This window comes from Microtus oregoni, unplaced genomic scaffold (assembly GCF_018167655.1).
Source record: "Microtus oregoni isolate MIOR12 unplaced genomic scaffold, Mior012 000042F_ref0000377, whole genome shotgun sequence".
Lineage (NCBI taxonomy): Eukaryota > Metazoa > Chordata > Mammalia > Rodentia > Cricetidae > Microtus > Microtus oregoni.
This window is the reverse complement of record NW_024543209.1, coordinates 13,665,899-13,686,245: the sequence shown is the minus strand read 5'-3', so window position 1 is coordinate 13,686,245 and position 20,347 is coordinate 13,665,899. Positions and strand designations below refer to the sequence as shown.

General features: G+C 43.9%; 1 protein-coding gene across 1 annotated transcript; it reads right to left on the bottom strand.

Annotated features, from left to right (window-relative positions):
- Positions 1–6,986: 6,986 nt before the first annotated feature.
- On the bottom strand, positions 6,987–18,486 carry LOC121434043 (serpin B9-like). The gene is made up of 7 exons (XM_041632805.1): positions 18,293–18,486; positions 15,671–15,848; positions 14,396–14,533; positions 13,818–13,935; positions 11,687–11,829; positions 10,617–10,772; positions 6,987–9,180 (listed from the first exon to the last, which is right to left on the bottom strand). The coding sequence occupies exons 2-7, from the start codon at positions 15,836–15,838 to the stop codon at positions 8,776–8,778; spliced, it is 1,128 nt and encodes a 375-aa protein (XP_041488739.1). The 5' UTR covers positions 15,839–15,848; positions 18,293–18,486; the 3' UTR covers positions 6,987–8,775.
- Between the last annotated feature and the right edge of the window lie 1,861 nt (positions 18,487–20,347).

Genomic DNA, 20,347 nt, shown 5'->3' with positions numbered 1-20,347 from the left:
CAGGGAGACACGTGGCAGCGGGCAAGAGACAGAGACATGGATAGGCACGCCATGCAGAGTGAGGTTGGATATTTATTCAGTGGGTTATGGGGGGGAAGGGAGAAGGGGAGAAGAGGGGAGAGAGAGAAGGGAGAGACAGAAGGGGAAGAGGAGAAGTGGGGAGAGGCAGAAGCTGCCTCTTCGAGAGGGAGATATGGAAAAAAGAGGGAACTCAGACTGGAAGCTGAAGATCAGCCTGTCTCAGCAGATGGGGGAGGGAGTGGGCATGGCTTGTTTCTTAAAGAGACAGAAGAGATCATTACAACAGACAGGCATGCACTTTGGTGTCCATTGGGGCAGGAATCACTGTCCCCATGGGAGTAAAGAAAAGGCCCACAGTAAGAGCACAAGTGGGTGCAAAGAAAGCCTAGTTCAATTAAAGATCAGCAAGACAGCAGCCAATGTCAAAGACCAGCCAGAACTGCAAGGCAGTGACTGGCAATGTTGGCCAAGGATAGGAGCCAACAGAGAGCCAAAATAGCAGCTGGCAGAGCAATCCAGAGACAGTCAGACTGGGGCTTAACTGTGTGATCACTGTTGAATGAGCAGTGTATAAACAACACTTGTTCATCTCCCTGCCTGGGCCAGAGGAATATGCACAGAGTCTGTTGGCCCCCATTAGCTCCACCCATGAGCTAGTTGATTAGTGAACTAACTAACCTCAATAGGAATTATCCCAGTCTGTGACTGGTTCCTGCCGTAAGCCCTTTAAAGATTTTCCCACACAGGTAATTCAGTGCTTCCCTCAGTTTGGAAGCCCTCCCACTGCAGAGAGTTCCTCTATTTTCCTTTAGTTACTTGTACAAGTAAGTTTGCCAGGGTGTGTGTGTGTGTGTGTGTGTGTGTGTGTGTGTGTGTGTGTTCATTCTTAGTCATCACAAGCAGCAGATAACACACTCACATCAACTGTCCAGGCTGACTTGGTGACAGTTGCTTGTCCAGTACCTGAGTCCTGGGGTGAAGAACATCTGAGCTGAGCCCGACTATTGTCCTCAGAGATCTTCACTTCCGGCTGTAGACATGCTCTACACACAGCCTTACTGTGCCACAGCTCGTATTATAGCCAGGTATGTTTTCCTTTTGAAATACACAACATACTCCTTTGAAGAGTGACACATGTTCTAATTATCTCCACGTTGTCCAGCATTCCTCATTCCTAGGAGTCACGTGAATTTTGGAAAGCTGAGCAGAGGAGGCTGGGTTCCTGGGCAAAGAACAAGATAAAAAATGAATAAACATAGAACTAAAAGCAGATTATTTTCCTGATAAGCCAGGGACAAGGAGACAGAAAAGTAGAAAACTAACTGACCCCAGTGCTAGGGTTTGGGCCTGAATTCTACCCCAAAGGCTTAGTCGCCGGCTTGTGGCACAACGGAGTGGTGACAGAACCTTTAGAGGAAAAAATCTGAAGGTCATTGGGGGTATGCTGGAAGAACTGTTAGATCTGGGGCTTCTTCCTCTCATGTTTCATAGCCACTGTGAAGGCACAGCTTCCTACACCCTGCACCTCTGCCATGATGCTCTCCTGTACTGCGGGCCTCCAAACTACTGAAATCACAGATCCGGACCTCTGAAATTGCGATTCACAGTGAGCCTGGCCTTCAAGTACAGTGGTAGTTTTGTTGATTGTTTTTGTTTTAATCGTTGATTCTGTCACAGCAGAGAAAGTTGACTTTCTTTTGTAAGAGTCAAAGCAGAGGGACTTCATGGCTGTGCAGATTTGGGAAACTTGGCTGTTATCTTTCTCTCCTGCCTTGTCTGAAGGTCACAAGGCAACTTAGATTTGGCTTGGTAGCTTTGATTACTGTGACAGACTCCATCTAGATTTTTCATCTGCTCTGTTAGGATGGGGACTAGAGGAAGTCTTGTGTTAGTAGAGCCCCGAATGAATGAGTATTGTTGACATAGGCATGGCTAGGTGTCAAGGATCCCAATGTCTCAGTCCCATGATAGGGGAAAAGCTTTACCTGGATGAGGCTTAGAGGAACGGCAAAGCTTTCCTCCTGGGCTTGTGTGTGACATAAGACCACTGTGTACAAAAACAAACAATGGCAGCTTCTTCCTGCCAGGGAATTGCAGCCTGAGACTGCTTGCCTGCAGAGATCTCATACCTACACTAGCCAACCCTCTCCCTGTGCTGTACATGATAAAGATGCTGAGGTTCTGGGTTGCCATGGTAGCTGGTATGGTTCCATCAGAGTACCCATACCCTACTGGACACCAGCTTTTATGAACATGTGTCTGTATTTCTGTCCTTTCTTCATTCCCTTGCAGTCCCCAATCTCGGTTCCAGGACCCAGGCCATTCAGGTGAAGGTAGTTAGGGCCTAGACCGAGAACTCACTCCTCCCCAATAAGCAACAACCTGGAATTTTATTAGTTGTTAATTAACCTCTAAGTAGAACTTTCCACTCTAACCCCGGGAAACTAATTTTTTTTAAAAAAAATTTGGATTCTGCAGACACTTTCTATATTTCCCATCAGTCTCTCCAAGTGAACCCAGTTCATGAAGGTTCAAATATGCTCCCTAAAATTTTAATGTGCTTTGTGGTTTATTGTTTCCGTTTTAAAGCAAATTACTCCTAATCTTCATGAGCAAGTGGCGAGAAGGCAGCGTTTTCCAGGGGGATACATGGGCCCAGTGCCAAGGAAGTCTCCTGTGTCGGGACCTGAAACCTGAGCCCCTTGACAAGTGATCTGGGTTGGAGTGCTCATTTAAAAGGAAGAATAGGACAGGGTAGAGGGGGACAGGGAGGAAGGGAGGGGAGCAGAGAAAAATATATAGCACAATAAAAAAAGAAAACAATTAAAAATGAAAAGAAAGACTAAAAATTTACCATTTATTAAAGATGAAAGAAAAACTGCATGTTAAAAGAAGACATACCATGAAAAAAATAAAAAGGAAGCAGGTGTCACTGAAAACAAGAAGGAGGAGGTAGAAAGTTCAACTCACTGAAACATGAACTTGATTCAGGATTTTCACACACCACCAAAGGGAAGCCAGGCTCTGGTGTTTGGCTATTTGTTTACACCGAAAACCCTAGGGGAATGATTGTGACTCTCAACTTCTATGTCAGTGGTAGTGTGGCCTCTGTACCAGAGCACTGCCGTCGAAAGTGACACAAGAGGAACTGGGAATTTCATAGTTCTGGCAACCTATCTCTCAATGGTCATCCAGGCCGATTCCATTTCCTTGATATTATGAATACGTAGAGTCCTGTAGGAATAGGCCCAGGAGTTGCATGGTCGCTCTGTTTAGCTCTTTGAGGAAGCTCTGTGCTGATTTTTTTAGTGGCTGCTCTAATCACACAAACAGTGAGAGCATATGGGCTCTTCTTTCCCCATCCTCACCAGTACTTGTTGGCATTGGTTTTATTCATGGCGATCATACTGATAAGAAATTTCAAAGTAGTTTTAGCTGCATTTCCCTGCTATCCAAGTATGTTTAAAACCTCTAGATGTATTCACTGACTGCTCATCTCACTTTCTTGAAAACTCATGTTCAGCCCTTTAGTTCATTTTTTAAAGAATTCTTTTCTTGTTTAGCTTTTGAGTTCTTTATTCTGGGTATTAATGCTCTGCCTCCCATTCTTAAGGCATTCTTCACTTTCTTTTTCATAAGTTTCAGAGAATTAGGTCTTACACTAAGGCCTATTTGAAGTTAATTTTTGTGTAAGGTCAAAGAAAAGGATCCGCTGTCTCCTTTCTACATGAAGAAGTCCCGAAGAAACACAAAATAAAAGAAACCTATCTGGACATAATAAATCCTAGAGGAGATGAACATTCCACACTGTAGACGCTCCCAAAGAGCCTGAAAGAGTACTAGACATCTTTAGTGTCTCCTTCAGTTTCCCGTTGGAGTATTTTAAAGGTTTCGTTAGAGAGGTTGTTGACGTCTTCCGTTGGGCTTATTCAGAGTCATTTTCTTAGGCAGTTTTGAATGGGATCCTTGGCTTGGTTTTTCCCTCAGCATGTTTGTTACGATGCTGATTTTCTATGCGAATTTCTTAATCTGCCACTTTGTTGAAAGTATGCACAGGCTCTAGGAATTATTTGGGGGCCGAAGAGATTGCTCAATGATTAAGAATGCCGGATACTCTTCTAGAGGACCCAGGTTTGATTTCTATCACCCACATGGTAGCTCATAACTGTCTGTAACTGCAGTCCCAGGGAATCTACCAGGCATATACTTGGTGCAAAGACATACATGCAGGTAAAACACTCATGCACCTACAAACAATGAACAAGTTTAAAAAAGAACATTCTAGTGGATTCTATAGGATCTCTTTCACACAGAATCATTTCATCTGCAAATAATAATACTTTGACTTCTTTCTTTCATATTTATGGCCTTTCTATTTGATTGTCTTTTATTGCTTTATTAGTATTGTCAACACTGCATTGGCATGATGCAGCAAGTGGACACCTTCATCATTTTCCTGATTTGAGTATAAATACTTTTTCCTATACTATTATTAAGATTCTCAAGCATAATACTAGCTACATGTCCAGCAGATATAGGCTTTATTATATTCTGATATGTTTCCTTTATTTCGTGCTTCTTCAGGACTTTTATCATGAAGGGATATAGGTTTTTGTCAAGAGCCTTTTCTGTATTTATCCGGATGATCACATGATTGTGTCCCTGAGTCCATTTATGTCATGGATTATAGCTGTTGATTTGAATGTATTGAACTACCTGCTCTAGCTTGCTCTCTGTCGCTTTGATAAAGCACTGACCACAAGCAATTTGGGGGAAAGAACTTATTTAAGTTCATAGGTTACATGGTTACATCATAAGAGAAGCCAGGACTGAAGCTCAAAGCAGTTTCTTCTGACAGGAACTGAAGCAGAAACAATGGGGGACACTGTTCACTGGCTGGTTCCCCATGACTGGCCAAGCTTCTCACTGGCTTGCTACCCATAGCTGACTAAGCCTGCTTTCTTATACAATCCAGGACCACATTGTCAGGGGTAGCATGTCCCCTAGTGCTCTGGGCTTTCCCACATCAATTTTTAATTAAGAAAATGTCCCGTAGAGGTAAAAGGAACACTCCTCCATTGCTGGTGGGAGTGAAAACTGGTACAACCACTTCAGATATAACTATGGCAATTTCTCAGAAAATCGGGAAACAACCCACCTCAAAACCCAGCAATACCACTTTTGGGTATATACCCAAAGGATGCTCAATCATACCACAAGGACATGTGCTCAACTATATTCATAGCAGCATTATTTGTCATAGCCAGAGCCTGGAAACAACTTAAGTGCCCCTCAACTGAAGAATGGATAAGGAAAATGTGGTACATTTACACATTGGAGTACTACATAGTAGAAAAAAAATGACATCTTGAAATTTGCGGGCAAATGGATATATCTAGAAAGCATCATATTGAGTGAGGTAACCCAGACCCAGAAAGACAAATAACATATGTACTCACTCATAAGTGACTTTCAGACAGAAAGCAAAGAAAAACCATCCCACAATTCACAATCCCAGAGAACCTAGACAACAAAGAGGACCCTAAGAGAGACATACATGGATCTAATATACGTGAGGGTAGAAAAAGACAAGATCTCCTGAGTGAATTGGGATTGTGGGGATCATGGGAGAGGGTAGACACTGAGGGGAGTGGACAGAAATATATACAGCTCAATAACTCAATAGAAACGATTTTAAAAAGGGGAAATGTCCAACAGAGAAGCTCACAGGCCTATCTGATGGGGGTAATTCTTCAACTGAGGGTCCCTCTTCCTGGGTGATTCTGGTTTCTGTCAAGTTGAAGCAAACTAAGCAGAATACCATCACCAATCTCTGGAACAAACCTGCTAATCCCTATAAATGGTCTTCTTGATATTTCCTGATTGCAAGGATTTTGTTCAGGTTTTTGTTGTTTTGTTTGTTTTTTGTTTTGTTTTTCTTTGCATCTGCGTTCACCTATGTAAAGGGAGATTTGTCCATAATTTTCTTTTTTATATCTGTTTTCTCTCTTGATCTCATTTTGGTATCAAGATAATGCTAGCGCTGAGTAAAAGCTTGGTAGAGTTCCTTCCTTTTTTTTATTTACATAATAGTTTGAGGAACATTGGTGTTCCAGTTCTTTGAGGGTCCGGAAGAACTCAGCAGTGATTCAATCGGAACAATTTTCCGGCACCTATTCAGTATTTAGTATACATCTTTCTGTATTGACTGTGTTTGTTGCACACATGGGTCCATTCTTTGCTGCTACAAATGTGGTAACAGAGAGCATCCAACTCACTGTCCTTTCATGGACTTGTGTGAGACATCACTGGGATACGTCCTAGAGTGAATCTTCTGGAACCCATGACACTTGCTGACTGAGGATAGTGCCAGAGTATGTCGTGGGTTAGCCTTACCACTTTCATGATCCCATGGGCCTCTAGAACCCTACTTTCCGGCTTCTGGTAAGATTAACTTCATGACAGGAAACTGATGGTGCTTTATGTGTATTTTTCTGATTATGATCTTACTGATTCATTTTATCTGACTTACCGTAATTATTTGTGTGTGTGTGTGTGTGTGTGTGTGTGTGTGTGTGTGTGTGCAAGCTGTGGTGCTCACAGTGAGGTTAGAGGTCAGCCTGCTGGAATCAGTTCTCTTATGTCTCCATGAGCATTCCAGCAATCACTCAACAGTCAGGCATGGCAGCAAGCACCTTCAGCTACTGAGTCAACTTGCAGAAATTTTTATCTGTCCCTGTTCATGTCCTACTGATTTCCGTTATTTTTTTCAGTCTTACAGTGTTGTTCAATATAAGTAAATGAGTAACTTCTACCCTACCCCATGAGTTGAAGCATTACTTTTTCTTTTCCTTGGTCATCAATACTTTTTCTTCAACTCAAAAACAATCACAAGTCCTGGGACAACTGGATGTTCATATACAAAAGAATCACATTGGGCTCTTACTTCACAACCTTTATAAAATTTAATTCAAACTGGATCAGTGATCTAAATATAAAAGCACAAGCCATGAAAGCCTTGGAGGGAAACAGGGGCAGGTCTTTGAAACCTTGAGTTTGGCTGTGGGATTCTTAGCTGAGGCACAGAGAGACTGAGTGATAAAAACAATAGGAAATGAGTGGAACTTCACTGAAAAAAGAAATCTGTGGGCATCCAGAGCACTATGAAGAAAACAAAGACACAATCTATATAAAATTTCAGAGTCAGTAAACCTACAGACTCGGGGACTTTGATGGTTACACAGACAGAAGAAGGAAGAATGGAAAGGAATTTCTTGATGGTGACACAGTGTGTTTGAAAGGGGATGACAATATGATAATAGAATGTCACTGACAGACATGGATGCTTACCCATAAAGTGCTGATTTTGTTACAAGAATAACTGCAATAAACATAAAGAGTCATATTAGTAGATATTATCCAACCATTAATAAAACTTATGGTACTCTTGTTTAAAAATTTTCTTTATTTTTAAATTTACTTGCCTGTGTATGAGTCTGAGTGAGGATAAATGCACTATATGCATACAGGACCCAGGAGTCTGAGTGAAGTTATATACACTATATGTATACAGGATCCAGGGGTCTGCACTATATATATATACAGGATCCAGGAGTCTGAGTAAGGATACATGCACTATATGTATACAGGATTCAAGAGTCTGAGTGAAGATACATGCACTATATGCATAGAGGTTCCAGGAGTCTGACTGAAGATCATGTACTACATGTATACAGGATCCAGGAATCTGTACTATATGTATATAGGATCCAGGAGTCTGAGTAAGGATACATACACTATATGCATACAGGAGCCAGTAGAAGCCAAAACATCTGAGTCAGCTCTCCAGTCCCACATGGCATTATTACACACAGTGAAATCACTTATAACTGCCTGTAAGTGGCTATACAGCAGAGTAAGAGATAATCCTGGCCCTTGGTGACCATAGCTTCTAGCTGGGAGGTTTTCTAAGATGCAGAAAGCTAACAGATAAAGCAAAAACTCTAAGTGGTCCAATTAATGTTCAAAATGCATACATGGTTGGTGAGAAAAATAAATTTATTTTGAAATAGCATTTAAGGATTTCATAGAATTTAACTATAATAGATAGTGAGGGAGAAAGACAATAGTCTACAGAAGCATGACTTCTGCAAGGGAACATGTAGTAGTTCAAGCTAGCTGTCATGACAGCTAGATAGATAAGTTGAAAGCAGATATTCAAGGTTATCAATTGAGGACCACACTGTCCGCACACACCCCCAAGCCTAACACAGTGGTGGGCATAGACCTGGTGAGCAGCAAACAGCAAAGCAACTAAAGTTACAATGTGCATTAAGGACCACTCACTAGGAAAACTGCAGTAGCCGTCATCATCCACAGAAGCATTTACTAGGATGCAAGCAGGTTAAGGCAAGCGATGGCAAGAGGTGAGGAGCCAGGAAAGCACAGCTTATATAGTTGGCATGGCTTGTCTTGCAGAAAGTGGCGGTGTTTGTTTAGGGTCACCTTAGAGAACTTGATAGGCTATCTTGTGGGATTAGTTTGCCTTCTTTGTTGTTCCCATAACAAAAACCAAAGGGCACAGATGAAAGTCGGGAGAGGGGGGACTAAAGCTGTCATTGTAAGATGAGACGGGCAGGGGAGGAAAGTGCCCTCAGCTTGGGACTTGGTGTCCCTCAGACATCATCCTCACAGAGCTGTACGAGCGGCGGAGATACTGAAGAGATAATTGTTCCCCACATGGTACCTGGGCCTCTATGGAGAGGAGAACCTGCCGCAGAACAGGAGGCTATTGGTTTTGTTGTGCCTGATGAAGAAAAGGAAGGGGTGGTCTGCACGGAACGTTGGAACAATGGCGGCGCAGCAAGCTTGAACTATCATTGAAGAAGCTGCTGCAGCCTCGGTGCCTTCTTCATTGACCTCCATAACACACTTGTGAACACACTTGGACACACACAGGTCTCTCTCTGGAGACATTCCTGATAAATCAGCCTTGCTGCCTTGGAAGACATCCACCATTCCCAGGTGCTGACACACAGACTCCATGTCATAATCCTCTTGCAGTTTAAATTTTGGAAGGAAAACCTCAATATCAGTGCTTTTCATAAAGCCTGGTTTGGTCCAGGCCATTAACTTCTCAAAAGTGAGACCGTTTTCCACCTGATAAAATAGAATTAGAGACTGTCAGATTCACAGTTGAGGTCTTACCCAGAGGTTCATAATAACTTCTTGCTCACAGAACCCTCTGTCATCCTACTTGGGGCACTGCCTATTCACAGGGCCAGACAGTGTGAGTGTCCAACTATCTAGCTAGCTTGCATGTGACTTCCCTGGTGGGCATGGAGGCCAACAGCCCAGAGGTAGGTAGACTTGGCTATCCTCTCCTAAATCCCTTCCAAGATATCTTTTATTCTGACAGGCGTCTGTGTCCAGGTGTTTATGGTTTAAGTTGTATTTGCTTTTGTTCTCTTGATCTAGACCTAGTTGTGAAGGCAATAAACCACAGATGCTAAAACAAAAATAATAAAATAAAACTTGAAAAAGACTTTTGGTGTGAGCCACACCAGAAGGAAGGTCTATCCAGGTTGAGATGCTATGTATTTTGTGAACTGTTACGGCTTTAATGAGATATTCCATCTAAAGGCTCACATAGTGAATTCTTATTCTGAAGCTGGTAACAACATTTTCGGAGGATTCTATAATGTATGCATGAGGGCTCTAGCTGACTGAAGGAAGTAGTTACTGGAAGTGTGCCCATGAAGGTCATCCTTGGTCCTCAGTCCATATCTCTTCTCCTTTCTCCACTTCCTGTTCACTAAAAGGTCTGAAATCTCTGCCACATGCACCTGTTACCGTGGAAACCAAGAATGTGCCAGGTAACTTAAAATGGTCCTCTGAATCCGTGAGCCTGAATAAATGCTTCCTCTCCTAGGTTATTCATGTCAGGCATTTTTGTCAGTGATGAAAAACTAACACCAGAGAAGCGATGCCACAGCTAGGGAGCTGGATGAGAAGAGCCAAGGGAGCTGTTCTGCTTACATAGACTCCTTGGGTCATGCACACTGCCCTGCCCTCCTTTCAGAGGATGGATGACAGACTGTGGGGTACCCTGCTGCAAGGAAGACCAAGATGCGCCATTATGGTGTGCCTGACTCTGTCCTGCCCAGCTGGCACCTCTCCTCGTCCTCTATCTTCAGGTGAACTGCAATACTTTTTCTGTCTGTTTTATGTTCTCAGACATTAAAACACTGGCAAAGACCACCATGCCATTCTATTTACAGAGAGGGACTATTTTCTAAGCACTGTGTTAAGTTTCTTGCTCGAGTTGCCCCCATTTCATCCTATCAGGTACCATCTTCTGTTCTAGTGATGAAGTTATGTCATATGACAAGGTCACACTGCCCACAATGGGGGGCGGTCCCCAAACATAGAAACTGCACAGAGCTTGAGGCTCAGTCTGGGAATACCACTTGCTCAAATGGCAGTTGGAAAGGTAAAAACAATGAGTTCTGTTCTAATAAGGAAGGATAATGGCGGTCCTGGATTCTTCTAGGAGACATTTAGAGTGGTGACTGCTAAGGACTCTCCTGCCTCACCTGGCTGAGGTCCACACCATCATCCGGGAGCAGGACCAACAAGCTCAGCTCCAGGCCCTCATAGGGTATCTCCAGCACCTGTGCCTGTACTTCCTTCACGTAGGCGTGGTTAAATGTGTCTTCCTGATACATCATCTGCACTGGTCTTTCCTCATTCTGTACAGAAGAATCCAAAGCATAAAAGATGTTGTTGAGAGAGGTCAGAAGGTTTCCAGATGAGCTGAAGTTAATGTCAGCAGTGTTCTCAGCACCACAATGAAAACACTATTCATAGTCCAGTGAACACTTAGTCAATGTCTGCCAGCCTCTTCCTGGTTTCATTTAAGAAATCGAGTGTAAGCAGATAGGGGACTATTGTAGATAGGATTCTACAGTGGTGATAAAACACCTTGACCAAAACAACACAAGGAAGAAAGGGTTCATTTTGCTCTTACAGCTCTCAGGTTAACATTCATAACACTTCAAACGGCATTAAATTATATTTTATAGGGATTGGGAAAAGTATTCTAATATCTACTTTAATTCAAATTATACTCTAATTAAAATGGAGATCTTAATCACTCAATTTCAATATTAAAATGCTATAGTGTTAAATAATGATAAATTGACCAATAATTTAAAACGATTATTTTAATTAAAAATTACTCTATTACATAAATGTTTGTATATTCCTTTCTACTCTACCTCACGATCCATACATGCATTATTGTACCTTAACACATAAGTTTCTGTTTTCTTGAACTTACAGGAAAATTTAGTTTCTAGAGTGAGTTAGAAGCAATGATTTTATGAGGATTTATCAGAATACGTAAGAGCCAGAAACAATGTAAAATAACACAAGTATTAAATATTCTTTATTCTTATCATTTTTCAATGGAGCTAGCATTTCTTTCAGTTTCAAACATTTTCTGTGCTTTCCTATGCTCTTTCTTTCTGGACTGAGGATCGAGCCCAGCAGCCCACAGGACATGCAGTCTCTGCCACTGAGTCCCAGAGCTACACATTCACAGTTACACATTACCATGCAGGTTCTTCGTCACAGTGGCATGAATTTTTATCCTGCTCCTTACCTTGTTAATTTTAAAGGGCACTTCTATTGTGTCTTCTTTGTTAAACTTTTGATCCCACTTTCCTTTGAAGTATAATGCGTTGACAAGAACCAGCCTGGTCATTGAATCAACTGAGCCTCCTGACAGCAACTCTGGAATTTTCCCTTTTGAGAAAGCAGAGACTTCATTCAGGTTCATTTTATATACGTGTGAGAAATAAGCTGATGTGACATCTGGGCAGATTCGAGCATCATGCTTTCAAATTTGCTGAATGTGGATGAGCATGAAAAAAAAAGCCAAAACAACATATCAACACCCATGTTTGACTTGACGTCATGGCCATGGGAGTCACATGACCCAGGTGAGGGTGCTGAAGGACTTCCAAGTCCCTCAAGGAAAGCAGGTTTGGGAAAAGCAGAGAAAGGCACTTCAGGGTGGAGAACAAAGAAGCAGGAGATGTGGAAGGGATTGCAGGGGACCAGGGCTCCCCCTGGGTGCCAATGTCAGCTGACGACTTGATTGGGTCTGGAGTCAACTAAGAGACATGTCTCTGGGCAGGTCGACAAGGACATCTCCCAGAAAGAGTAAGTAATGGAGTGGGCAATGCCTTCCTGTGCTGCCCCGACTAAAGAACTGAGGGAGAAGCAGCACTGCTTTTGCCTGCCTGCCTTCAGCCCTCGCTGGTGAGTGCGTCTGCACTGTTCACACCTCTGCACCTGCCATTTTCAGCTAATAGTAGCTTTGGTCTTCATGTGGACCAAGACTAGTGCCTCTCTGGAATCCTCTAGGCTTTCCATTCCAAACTGAGGCTGCTGAGGTCTCCAATCCCATAGACTGAGCAGCTACCAGATTCTCGGCCTCTACATGCAGATGGCCATTGTTAGACTATACAGTCTGTATTGTATATGCCAATCTACTAAATCCCCTTAGTAATATGTATTCATTCTATTCCCCTAGAATAATCTGACTAATGTTAGATACAGTATCTCATCGAATGCTCCATGGTCATGCCATAGCACGACACGTCAGAGACTCAAGGACAAAAGGTAGTTTGTGGAGGAGGTATTGTTCATATACTTTGGAGTGCCCTCCATCCTAGGGGAGATGATGCAGGTCAGAGGACAGATTCCCTTCTTCTGTCTTAAGGAGCATCCTTTCAGTAGAGAAGAAAATCCTCGCTAACTTACATTGTCAAGAGTGCACAAGAGGTAAAGACTACAACAAGAATTGTCAAATAATTGCTGAGTTTTTATTTTAAAAAAATCTAGCTGGGCGGTGGTGGCGCATGCCTTTAATCCCAGCACTCGGGCGGAAGAGGCAGGTGGTTCTCTGTGAGTTTGAAGCCAGCCTGGTCTAGTAGAGCTAGTTCCAGGACAGGAACCAAAAAGCTACTGAGAAACCCTGTCTTGAAAATCAAAGAAAAAAAAATCTCATTTTATACTTTCTGTTAGTAGAAATAGGAATGTATCCAGTGGTACATAGGCATCTGATGGGTTCAACTATCAGACAGTGATTTCAATGATTTCAAAGACTAATGCTGGAACATATCATCTCTGAAAAAAAAAAACAAATAGGGTTCAACCTCAAATGGGAGGTTCTTGTAGGCCAATCAATGGAACGGAGCGGCCCTGAGAGGAAATCAAGTTTAGTTTTACCAAATGTAAGCGAGGGATCTGAGGCAGGAAGGGTGGAATCAGAAACAGAAATCCTCTTCTACATAATGATAGTGGGGGCCAGGGCAACACAGACCGTAGGAAGAAGGAGCCCATGGAAGAATTATGAGGATGGCCTCCACATGAATCTCCACGGTGGAGTCATCTGACCTGCCAACACTGCAGACCACCCCGTCTTCTAATCTAAGCTGTTAGACTGGAAATCAGGCCCATGAGTTCTCGTGACATTTGTATCATTGCCCTGTCTTGAAGAAATATACAAATAACTCTATTGTTCAAATCTAAGTTTCTGAATAAAACCTCCATGAATTATACCACATATAAAGATGTTAGTCTGCATCCCTTTGACTCCGTGAAATAACATGCAATTAGTCCATGGGGGAGAAGGGAAGTTAAGAGAAAGAACAGGGAAGGAAGAAGAGGAAGGGGTGGATGGAAAGGAGAAAATTGTGGGGTGTGAAATAACTTGAAATTCTGACCTTCAGTCTGTTTGGAGACCCATGTGTTTATGTGCTTCCTGGACTCCTCTGGATCTTTGGCAAAGGACAGCTGCTCCAGCTCCGAGTGATAGAACTGGAGACAGGACTCCTTATAGGACTTTGGAGAGAAAATGTTCAGAAAATTAACATTGGAAAATAAAGTGTCTGCAAGCTTCCAAACCCTCTGATAATATGTCAAAAACAAAACAAAACAAGAAAAAACTAAAGTGAGTATAGATGTCACTTTAAGCAGCAAATATCTAAGTCTTCGTACATGGCAATAACCAGACATAATTGAATAAAAATAACAAGTAGTCAAATTTGAAATACTTCAAAGTATCATTATAGAACTGTGGTCTTTGGGGGGAAGTTTAAGGAGTCGAGTAGTTGAGTTTCACTATTTGGCCAAGGCTGGCCTAAAACTTGTGATCCTCCTGTCTCAGGTATTTAGATGTGGGTCATCACACTGACTAGAACTTGATCCTTAATTTTCTCAAGTTCTCTAGGTTCCTTCTCCTGGGATCTACATCAACAAGTATTTTAAATACAATTGATATCCTTCTACTGACAGAACTTACTGGGAGGATTTTACAGGTATTCTCTGCAAAGAGCCTATTGGCCGTTCTAAGCAAGTACTTTCTGCTGGGCTCGTTCAGATTACTGAGAAGCTCCTGGAAGCCTTGATGAATGTCTTTCTCTGTGTTTAAACCAAGTGCCTGCGAAGGAAAAGAATGAAACATTATGAGCGCAGTGGTGAAACGTTTTGGTAGCAAAGAGGAGCTTGCAAGCTGAAGGGATGGCTCAGGGGGCGAAGTACATGAGGCTCTGAGCTGGATCTCACTATGCACATAAAAAGATGGGTTCCATAGTGTATGGCTGTAATCCCAGCGCTGGGGTAAGAAGACACCTGCATTTACTCCTGTCCTCTGCCTAAAGAAGCACACATGGGCATGTAAACACACATACACACACGTGCGTACACACACTTGCACACGTATACCTGCTATGTGCATGCACAATCTCTCTGTGTTTGTTAAAAGACTAGAGAGAATAATTATGAAGAAGACCCCTCTACATTATCGTATTCATGTTCTCATGCCCTCACTACATTTGGAAATGATAAAAATGAGCAGTTATACCTGAAAGGCTCTTCATGGGAAAGAAAATTCTGGCAAACCTCAGAGCAACAGTGACTGCTTCCCGCTGTGACAGTCAAGCAGAGGGCTTTTCCTCAGGCCAATACCTCCTGCCTGCCCTGGAACCCCTGAGGTCAGAGACCCATCCTTCATCACCTGCAATGCTTATAGGATGCTTCATAAAGCGACCAACGCAGTGCCTGGTCAGGATGAGGACCAGCCACACACATTTGCCCAGTCAGTATCTCAGCTGATGCAAGGCAGGTTGGACACAGTTAAGAGAGGAATTAACCTTTATTGGCCAATGAATAATTACAAAGTCTGCTGCTCTAAAAATAGATCTTAGCAACCTATGTTTCAAATAATCTCCTCCTTTTTTCCCATCGCTGTACTTGGGGCTGCCCCCACTTTTTAAAAAACTCTTTCTTATTTGAAACTAAGTTGCCCACGCTAGTCTTGAACTTGCATCCTCCTGTTTCAGTCTCCTTAGTAGTTAGAATTAAAGGCCACCAGGTCTAGCGTGAAATTATTTACACCCCATTTTCTAAGTGAAGTCTGGACAAAATTTTGAGAGTTTCTTTAAGTTATTACTGAGGGAAACTCATTGTCCCATCCTCTTTAGCCCCTGCCCCATGAAACAGGGTGTGCATAGGCTGACCCTCCCTTCTCAGCAACTCTTAGGCAAGTGAAACAGGTGTCAGGTGACAGGGAACTTACCTGAGATATCTGGACTGCAGTGTCTCCCTTCGCCCCCAAGAGGACCATAGCTAGAGCAGAGGAGATGCTCACAGGAGAGTAACATACATTTTTCGAAGGGTTGTTTTGACAAAGGATCTTTAAAACGTGGATGGCAAAGGTGCCGTTTGCTTCAGACAGAGTGTTCATGATGCAGAATCTGGAGGCAAAGGAGAAATGGTACTCAGTGCAGCGCTGGAGGTTCCCTGATCTGGCCAGGGGCAATCTGGGACTCTACTCTTGGTTCTCATTTCAAAGCTCCTAAGTACTTAAAATTGGATTTTACAAATTCTTTCTCAGTCACAGTCCTTCCAATATTAAGGTTATTATCTAGGTGTGGTCACAGCAGCAGACCAAACTAGCATCTGTCCCATATGTGTAGGTAGAAGGTCAGATCTTCAGGACGGCACACACAGGACACAGCTGAGAGAGAGGGACTCTAGTCTCCTTCCATACAGTCCAGATCCTCTCTCTGAAGATGGTGGAGTTGAGGCTAAAGAGGAGGAGGAAGAGTAGTGGAAGGGAAGAAGAAGACAGCCATGAGCATCCAGGTCTTCTAGCCTGACTTCAGCAAAGCTGCGTTCTGTGTCTGCCTGCGAAGACTCTGAGATGTCCGGGTGTGCACCAGACAGTGCCTCTGCATTTACAGTTGCTCCAGGAAAGACACCGAGAGGCTGAACAACACACTAAGACAGGCTGGTGTCATTAGCTCTGCTGTGCAGCAGGAGGTGTCCACCTGCAGTGCCTGCTCGGGTGGCCTTAGATCAGGGGGTGGCTCCTAGGCTGTTTCTCTGTAAAGCTTGCCTCTCTCCCAGGTGAATACACAGTTTGGCTCAAACTATCTGACTGCCCCAGGCACAATAACCCCAATCTGAGTCCCTGTACATCCAATGGCTGTGCTCTCGCTGTCATATGACCTTAGTGAGTTCCAGCATTTTTTTTCTATTGTGCTTAAATGCAGATCAAATAGCACAGGGAGTCTCAGAACAGCACAACCCATACTTCTTCCTACTCCCCAGACAGAAGGACACAGCATCCTGGGACTGTGCCTAGATCCTGTGACTCCTCCCCTTAACTCCCTTCAGGAAAGGTGGGGCTGCTTTATTTCAATGACTTCCCTTCTGGAGGGTTCTCTCATCTAAATCTGCTTGTGACCACTAGACGCCTGCCCATCCTGATGTCTTTTAAAGTTGTTTCTAGTCTTGAAGAACTGTTTATTCCATCTAGAAGGTCATCTTCCCGGCAACTGTCACTGAGTTCAAACTACTCACCCCTTCCCTCCCTCACTGGGACAGGACAACCTCAGGACCTCTGCTCTACTAAGATAGGGCAGCTGCTCCCGCCCAGTCCTTTCACCCCTCTCAAGTGCACTCTGTCTCTTCCTGACTGTGGTCTCCACCACACCCAGAGCTCTCTGAAGGCCGGAGAGATGTTTGGCACCCTGATTTTAAGCACCTGGAAGCATGCTCTGGATAACGGGGGCTCTGGATATTGGGGGCTCTGGATAAAGGGGGCTTTATCAACACGGAGTAAATTATTTTATAAGTGGAAATGAGGAGTGCTCAACTTCCTCTAGAGACTGCTCATTTTAAAGGACCCAGAAGTAGGACAGACACATGTTTTAGATCCGCCAGGAGAGAGCAGCAGCAGTCAAATGTCTAGGGAAGTAGAACCTGAAAGGAAGCAGGAAAGAGGCAGGTAAAGAAGGATGCTGCTGACCCCTGAAGCCATGGTTGAGGAGAGGCAAAGGCAGCTCTAGGACACCAGCCCTAGGACCAGCCTCGCTGCCATTGGCCAGCTCGGGTTTTCTAAAGATCACCTTTTAAATGTCCATCAATGCTGTAGGAGCCAGCCATGATAAGCTAAATATGAACAGATCACCCAAAGGAAGTTCTTTACTTCCAATCATTATCACCTGCCAGTGTAGGACTCAGCCATCAATAAGTTTAATAGAGGCCCGAGTCTCAGTAGTTCACCCTGAAGCAATACATGGTTTCAGGAAGGACCATAAACTAGATTACCTGAGCACCACTCAAGAACAGACCATCCAAAGGAAATGCCTAACGTTCCAACTGCTGTAGATAGGATCACCAGCCAGCACACACTCACCAGGACACCCCTAGACAAATGTCAGCCAATCAGGGGTCCTGAACCTCAGAAACCCTCTTCCCCACCTTTACTACTATAAAAACCCTTTAATCCCAGCACTCGGGAGGCAGAGGTAGGCGGATCTCTGTGAGTTCGAGACCAGCCTGGTCTACAGAGCTAGTTCCAGGACAGGCTCCAAAGCCACAGAGAAACCCTGTCTCGAAAAAAACAAAAAAAAAAAAAAAAAAAAAACAAAAAAAAAAAAACCCAACTCTAAATGAGATCGGGGCTCTCTGTTTATTCCAATACGTCGGACACGCAGAGAGACCGAGTTTGCAAACTTGCATAAAATAAAGGCTCTTTGTTTTTACATATGGGGACTCGGTCTCCTTGTTGGCTTTTGGGGGGACTTAGCGGATTTGGGAGTAACAAACACCACCTGCTTACTCTTTTCCTAACTCTGCAATCCTGGGCTTCCCTCCTGAACTCAATCTGGACCTTGTAAACCTCGCTCACCTCTGTGGTTCCCAGGGTCCCAGCCTGAGACAGGAGCCTTCACTTAGCACCTTAGAGGCCTCTCAATGCAGCTTTTGCAGCCTGAATGTCCTGCTGGTTTAGATGAGCAGCCTGGCCGACTCCACACTGCCTGGGATTTCTTGTTCGAGCTCTCTGAGGGAGGGCTGGGAGACTAACAGCTGCTTTCTCTGGCCTCTGCAGGGAAGAGGATAGGCAAATGAAAATGAAAGTATTTGTGGGAGAGGAGAAGAAGGGAGAGGGGAGGGGGAGGAGGAGGGAGGGGATAGGGGAGGGATTGGGGGAGGAGGAAGGGGAGGAGGTTTACCAGGATTTTAACAGCTCCCTGGGGCAGGGGGCACGCGCAGGGGAGGGGGGCGAGGAGCAGGGAGCGGGGAGCGGGGTGCCTATTATCGATATTCATTTCCCACCCCCACCCTTCTTTTCTGGAGGAAAAACAGCTGTCCTTTTTCTGCCTATATTTCCCAGGCACAAGCATTTCTTGTGAATGAAATGTGAGGTTCTGTGAGGTCCTCTTATGAGCCTGATTTTTCCAAGGCTTAGCATAAGGGTTCAAGGCATCCAGGACTGGGGCACAGGCCACATTCGTGCTACACAAGGCCTCCTGCAGGGACTGAGTTCTTTTCAGAGACCTCAACTCAGGTGAACCTACAATTTTTGACTCTGCCGCAAAAAGGGACTTCAGGACGAGCTAGTATGAAGTAGAGCTGGATTTATTAAGAAGCAACCACCTATATATTTAAACATAAGTAACACGCAAAAGGAGGCCTAGTAAGATGAGACACACCTAAGCATGCAAGTGTCTCAAGGGAGAGCACGTGGCTTTGGTGGCTCTCAAAAGTTAGATCTTACAAAACTGCTAGGACCCCCCCCCCACTTTTCCATTTTTATTTAATAGAGGTTCAATTATTTATTTATTTATTTATTTAAGGAGAAGATATTAGTACTACAATGAATGAAGCTGAGACCAAGACACATAAGGAGAACTTCACCATAGGAAGATGCCTTGCTGGGAAACAGGACCACTAAAGACTTGACAGACACAAACATGATTAGCTCACACCATCTACAGGAGCACAATCTAGTTCTCCTTAAGATTCAAGGTTTTATTTGCTGAGCCCAAGAGCTCACTCAATTCCCCACTCCCTGTGGCACACTCGGCCTAGAAAGCCTTCCTCTCCACATGCTCTCCTTCCTGGCTTATGGATGACCAGCTTTCCACCAATCTCTTCTTCTCAGAAGGTTCCTGGTGCCATTGGCTTCTCCAGGACACTCATTTTCTGTGGCTTGGCTCCATGTTTCCACAGAGGCTGCTCGCACCTCTTGTCTTCTAACCCCTGACCCAGCAGGAAGTGACAGCAGCTGAAGGTATGTCAACTTGAGGCTTTCTTTCTCATCTAGCTTGAGGGAAGGGTTAGGTCATTTACGTGCAGTGCAGCATCTGCTTCCTCAGTCACCCTGTGTTCTCCAACCAAAGGGGCTTTCAACCTTCCTTGTCCCTAGGGTTTCTCTAGTTCCTCTGCTCTGACACAACTTCTGATCACATCCTGTCTTGTGTTCCTGGGGACACTTTTCACTTTGGTCCTATATCACTGATGCAGCTGGCTCATAGCTATTGTCCCTCTTTGTCCTTGTATCCCCTGACACAGTGTCTTCTTCCTGCTCTGTTCTTCTTCCTCACCCCTACTCCCTCCAGAGTCTTCCCTGCCATCTTTCTCTACATCTTCTAACAAGAAGCCATGTTGTTTTTTCTTCCTGGCTGGAACGCTCTGGCCTTTTTATTTTCTTTCATTTTCCATGTGTAGTCTGTCAGAAGATGGGCTTGCTTGCCCATAACACAATGCTCACTCTTATGAGCACAGACCCCACAGATCTTTGCCATCTACTTCGTCTTTCTTAAGCAAATCATTGACATCATTTTCACTGTGCTTTCTGCTTGGTGGCACATGGTTCTCATTCTTCTCCCACCTGGAGAATCATTTGAAGGCAAAATCTACCATATTGTTTCTCTTTGGGGCTTGTAACCCGCAAGACTAT

What these genes read in the sequence shown, in the direction of transcription:
- LOC121434043 (XM_041632805.1), bottom strand. Translation starts at nt 15,838, where the DNA reads ATGAACACTCTGTCTGAAGCAAACGGCACCTTTGCCATCCACGTTTTA. An exon ending in GGTCTCCAAACAGACTGAAG is followed by an intron (nt 11,830 to 13,817) that starts GTCAGAATTTCA and finishes CTTTCTCAAAAG; the next exon opens with GGAAAATTCCAGAGTTGCTG. An exon ending in TGCCCTTTAAAATTAACAAG is followed by an intron (nt 10,773 to 11,686) that starts GTAAGGAGCAGG and finishes TCTTCTGTACAG; the next exon opens with AATGAGGAAAGACCAGTGCA.